Below are 5,973 nucleotides of genomic sequence, written 5' to 3'. Positions count from 1 at the left end.
TAAAAACGCTCTTAAAGACCTACCTATGAAAGCGCTTTTTATTAAAAAAGCGCTGCCTAAGATGATAAAAGAAAGCATAAAAGTTGAAAAAAAGCGCTGCTAAAGGCTACTTTAGAAAGCGTTTTTTCTAGAAAAAGCGCTGCTACAGACCCACCTACGAAAGCGCTTTTCAAGGGAAAACGCTGCTAAAGACCCACCTACGAAAGCACTTTTCAAGGGAAATCGTTGTTTGAAGTAAACCTAAGGCAGCGCTTTTTGGCGTAAAAAAAGTGTTGTCTTTACCTACGGCAGCGCTACCATAGGCAGCACTTTTAAGCGCTGTAAAAGACCAAAAAAGCGCTTTCGTAGCTCTTTTATGGCATAGTGATGAGTAGCTAGATTCATTAGATTAAGTCTTTTTAGACATAACTTCTTGTACTTGTTAGATCGTATGGTTGTGTGATGCTAGTTGAATTATTTTATGTCATTTTATTATTTATTTTTTCTTGATCTCGATGCTTTTTATGTATTGAAGAATGCATGAATTGATATCAAATGAGTAGGGATTTATGTTCGTTAGTCTATTGACCTGATCTATGGCAATTATTCAACTTAGTAATTAACTAAGAATAGTTAATTATAAGTTGTGGTTTTTAAATTAACAAACTTAGAACGCCTAATTTAAGTCTGAATTGACATAAGGAATTAGGAAATTATTGTGTAGATTAGTGAGTTGTGCACCAAAGAATTGGGTGCATTGGCCGTGTTAATTTGCCGTAATACTTTAAATTTAATTAATGCACAGTTCATTACTCTCTCCGTCCCACAATGAGTGACACATTTGGAATAAAATGATGTCTCAAAATGAATGACCCATTTCAGTTTTCAATACACGTTTTCCAATTCTACCCTCTAATTACTAAAAAGTTCATCATTCTCATGATAAGGGTATTATGGTAAAAACAATATTATTTTTCTTACTTTTTTACACTTTTTTTAATCTTTGTGAAATGGTGTGTTGGATCACTCATATTGGGACGAAGGGAGTAACAAGTAAAAATAGAAGAGTCGAAAGAAGATCTGTCCGTCTTAAGTAATTGAAATCAACACAATTAATTTCTTGTTTTTATTCTCTAATCAAATAATTTTGAACCCCCTTTATTATTTACTTTAATTCACACATAGTTAAAATTCCTATGAAAAAGAATTTTATTACTTTGAAATTAATATATTTGCCAGAATTCTTATTTGTTCTTATTCCATCTTTATATGTTTTATTATTTATGCAATATTTATTTAAAAATATATATATATATATATATATATATATATATATATATATATATATATATATATATATATATATATATTTATAAATTAAATTAAAGATTAAATTGTCAAACTATGCATAAAAAAAATTATTTCAAATATACATCTTGAATTTAAAAGAAAAAACTAAAACAATAACTAAAGATTTAGAGAATAAACTATTCAAAAATAAAATAAAATAAAAACAATAACGATTCAAATTCTTTTTCAAATGACAATTAGCACAATGAGTATGTGATAGCCTTGTAGACTAGCTAATCTCCACTACCATACGTCACCGCCACTTTCACTTTGATCAAGAATGTAAAAAGCCAAATGAGAGTGCTAGGATTAGTATGAACTACTGTATTACCGAAGACACGCAATGGCGAAGCGGTAACCAAGAAGATTAACAGAAAGCAGAAAGAAAAGAAACAACTTTGATCATCATCATCATCATCTTGCTAAACTAAGGTGAGTATCATCATCTCATACTAATTAATTTCATATACAATGAACGTTTTTAGATTGCATGTTTCAATTAGATAGCATTTGGGTAATTAGGTATAGGTTGAGTAATGATTCTTTGTTTTCAAAATGTTTTGGTTCATATAACAAGATGATATGCATGCATGCATGATCCGATTGTTTTTTGATCCTTGATAGTGTTTGGAAATGCAGAAAATCAGTAAGCAGTTGGAAACTATTATATAAATGGAATGCATGGCTAGTAGTACTTCATCATCTGTTAGGCCTAAGAAGAATGATAAGGCAAAAGAGGATATAATCAGTAAGCTACCTGATTCACTTATAACTCACATTCTCTCTATTCTTCCTACAAAAGACGCGGTTCGGACAAGTGTGTTATCTAAAAGATGGATAGAAAGATGGACATTAATCACCAAGATGGATTTTAATGACACCTTGTTTTACACTCGCAAGAGAAAGAAATCCCGTGGCAAACAAAGCTTCGTAAACTTTGTCTACCGAACTCTTATTTTATCGAAACTTTACCTCATGGTGGAAAGTTTTTCTCTTTTCCTCACTAACAACGAGTATGATGCAACTATGGTTAATACATGGATCTCTTGCATCTTGAGTCGGGGAGTGAAAAAACTTCATATTCACACCAATTTTGAAGTTGCTTTCTCTCCTCTTACATCTCATTCGCTTTTCAATCGCTCCTATTATTTAGAAGAATTGGTGTTAGAGATGTATTGTTGTGCTTGTGCCATCAAAGTTTCTCCTGGCACTTATATTTCTTTGGGAAGCCTAAAAATACTCAAGTTGGATGGAGTTATATTTACCATGGACAATCCTTTACGCATTGTTTTCAGATTATTGGAAAAGTTTGAAACAAAAAACTGCTCTTGGTTAAGTGCTCATGATCTTACTATTGAAGCACCTCTTCTTCAAAGTATTTTAATAGTACTAGACTGTGAGCCATTAACTCGTGAGCCACGTAGCTGCACAATCAAATTTTCTGCTTCATGTATGAAAGAATTCACTTATGAAGGTATTGGTGGTATATCACAGCCCATTGTTCTGTCAAATCCTTCCGCAGCCCGTGACACTTTTGTTAAGATTATGTTGCAAAGGACTGGGAGTGGATCATTTGCTTGTCTCCTTCTCAAACAATTTAGTCAAGCGAAGCGTATCGAATTTCACAGATCAGAGGTAGGATCAAATCATTTAACTTATTTAATCTAATACTGAATATGTTAGAGACAAGCATGTATACATTTAACATATTTTATCATAGAAGGTAGTTTGGTTGTTTATTCTTTATTAACTCTAATTGTCATGTATGCATTTAACATCTTTTATCAATCATTCAATATGAATTCAAGATTTTTTCTTTCGATCAAGCTCTCAAACTATTTTTCCTCTCTGGGATGAATCTTCATTTCTTTGATCTTATGATTCATAACATCGATGTCATACGGTTAATCACGGGCATAACCGAGAACTTGTTATCAATTTATAGTTCCTACACAAACAATTTAAGTAATAGCTAGTAAATAGTGGCACACTAATGACCAGTGTATTAGTTTGATTCAAGTAATTTTCCTTAATGTTTGTCATTCAGGTTCTCACACAACCAGATATGATTGTTCTACCAAGATTTGCAATGTTGAGCCATTTGGATCTTGGCGTTGTTACTGGTGAAGTTTTGTTGAGCTTACTTCAAAAGTCTCCTATTCTCAATACTCTAGTTTTAAAGGTCGGTAATTTTCATTTTATTATACTTAAACCTGTAATTTAAATTTTCTCTTATTTGGTTTTTGTATGGATTACTAATCATTAGGAAATATCAACATTTGACCAAGTGCTTCTGAATTCTGCTGCTGTGCCCGAGTGTTTGGCATCAAGTCTCCGATTTGTGAAATTTGGAAGTGTCGATGGATCCGAGCATGAGTTGTTTTTGGCTAAATATTTTATGGAAAATGGGATAGTGCTTGAGAGAATGAGTTTCGCTGTCAATTTATGGCTGAGTAAATCTAAGGCCATTGAAGAATTTAAGGAGAAGTTGTATGGATTTAAGAAAGGAGTCTCTTTTGCTATACTTGAATTTTATCATTAGGATACATAAGCAAGTGGTTCAGGTTTAGAGTGCTTCTTTTGCTCATAATGTAATATGTTATGGTGTCTACAATATGTTTCTTTTGGTTACAACATATGGTGCTAAGGTGTCATTTTGTACCTACAAAGTACTAGTTAGTTAGCAACTAGGCTGTCTTTTAGTATTTTGTTCTACAAAAAGATGTAACTAAGACAACCTATGTTTGTATATTTACCTGAAATTTGATGTTATTTTACCTTATATGTTTGTCTTAAAACTAGAATTTTCATTTTCCAATTCTGTCATCATCTGATATTCAGAAGGTTCTCAAAAATGGACCATGGTCATTTGATAACTACCTTTTGATTCTATAGTTGATCTCAGACTAATCTGCCAGCTTTGTTACTACCGACGTATCAAAGATGGAAACATCATAACATCATGGTTTATGCTTATTACGACCATGTTGAATAATCGACAACAATGACTACTTCACCAATCAGTGTTGCACTCTTCCAAAAGCTGACATCGTCTGATATGTTATATTGCATGAAGAATGAGGTTTGTGGATCATGCAAAAGGTGCACAAACAACAGCTTTAGCAGGGACTATTGGATACTTGACTCATGAATGTGCTATCACTGGAAGGGCTAGTAATGAAACTGATGTGTATAGTTTAGGTGGCTTGTGGAAGAAAACCAGTACATATTAAGGCTCAAGAAAATGAATTGCATAATGTGGAGTAGGCATTCAATGGTACGAGCTATTCAAGTGCTTAATTTTTAAGCTCCATTGCATATTCAAGTTCTTTATTTAGCCTAGTTCAGACAAAGGTCTCTTTTGTGCTAGAAAACATAAATTTATTTTATTTAATTAGAAAGTAAAACTAATTGGTACTAATTAATTAGAATTATTTTATTTATTTTGAATAGTAGTAAGGAGTATATAATTTAAATAAATATTTTGTTGAGATAATATTTATTTTAATCAATTGGGATAAGGAATAATAATAATAATAATAATAATAATAATAATAATAATAATAATAATAATAATAATAATAATAATAATAATAATAATAATAATAATAATAATAATAATAATAATACAAGAAAAAGAAGGGAATAGAGAGACATAATGGACCGAACGTGAAGAAGAGAAGAGAAGGTGAAGAGAGTTAGCGCACGTTAAAAAGAGTAGAGAAGATGAAGAGAGTTAGCGCATAGGAAGGAGAATCTTCTTTAGAGAAGTTTCAAGCTCATCCTCTAAGTTAAGGGTGTGATTGAATTTTGTATTAGAGATTGCTTAATATATAACACATGGGTGGGTCTTTTAGATTCTCTATGTTTGTGTTCATCTCTTCTATATTTTGAATCAATTGATGTATGATAATGTAATTGTGTTGTATGTTGGATGATTTGTATGTTGGTGAATGATTTGAATCTTGTATTTTGATGAGACAGAACCTGTAAAACTTGGATACACATTTTTTCATAAAAATTAGGATTTTGGAAATATGTTGGAGTAACCGGTTACCACTTTTTGGAGTAACCGGTTAGAGCTTTTCAAAAATTATATTTTTCATGGGTGTAACTGGTTACCAGTTTTGGTGTAACCGGTTACACAGTCAATTTTTGTGAAAATCGAGGTTTTTGTGAAAGGTGTAACCGATTACCATTTTTGTCGTAATCGGATACCGTTGTAAAAAATTTAGTATTTGAACGAGTTATTATAACCATCAATTTATTTTTGTCTCCAACCTCCCCAATCCATGTCGTCGTCTCTTTTCGTGTAGAAAAATTATATGTAGTCTCCATCAATACCTGTCCATGCGATCTCCATGATACGACGACATCGAGGCAACACATCAGTGACATGATCGTCCATTGCCCGCTCCTCCTCTAAAATCTCTTGATGAGTTCGCCTTTGTGGGTCTCTTGAAGCATCCTTTATAAGATATGGATGGGACACCCTGAAGAACCAAATGATATAATCGTCAATGTAGCTCTAGTCGTTTTGTGCTACGGTACTCCAGACCTCATTTGGTACGAGATGATTTTCAAAATCATCAAATAAGGCATCCATATCCCGCCGTTTCATGAGGGGAAAAACAGAAACAGCAG

At 32.4% G+C, this 5,973-nt stretch overlaps 1 protein-coding gene across 1 annotated transcript; it reads left to right on the top strand.

The window, feature by feature from the left end:
- Positions 1-1,625: 1,625 nt before the first annotated feature.
- Positions 1,626-3,871, top strand: LOC131613273 (F-box/FBD/LRR-repeat protein At3g14710-like). The gene is made up of 4 exons (XM_058884959.1): positions 1,626-1,761; positions 1,969-2,964; positions 3,377-3,511; positions 3,596-3,871. Exons 2-4 carry the CDS (start codon positions 2,002-2,004, stop codon positions 3,869-3,871), a joined length of 1,374 nt encoding a protein of 457 aa, XP_058740942.1. The 5' UTR covers positions 1,626-1,761; positions 1,969-2,001.
- Positions 3,872-5,973: the final 2,102 nt, after the last annotated feature.

Source organism: Vicia villosa, linkage group LG6 (genome assembly GCF_029867415.1).
Source record: "Vicia villosa cultivar HV-30 ecotype Madison, WI linkage group LG6, Vvil1.0, whole genome shotgun sequence".
NCBI classification, from domain to species: domain Eukaryota; kingdom Viridiplantae; phylum Streptophyta; class Magnoliopsida; order Fabales; family Fabaceae; genus Vicia; species Vicia villosa.
This window is presented reverse-complemented; position numbering and strand designations above follow the sequence as displayed.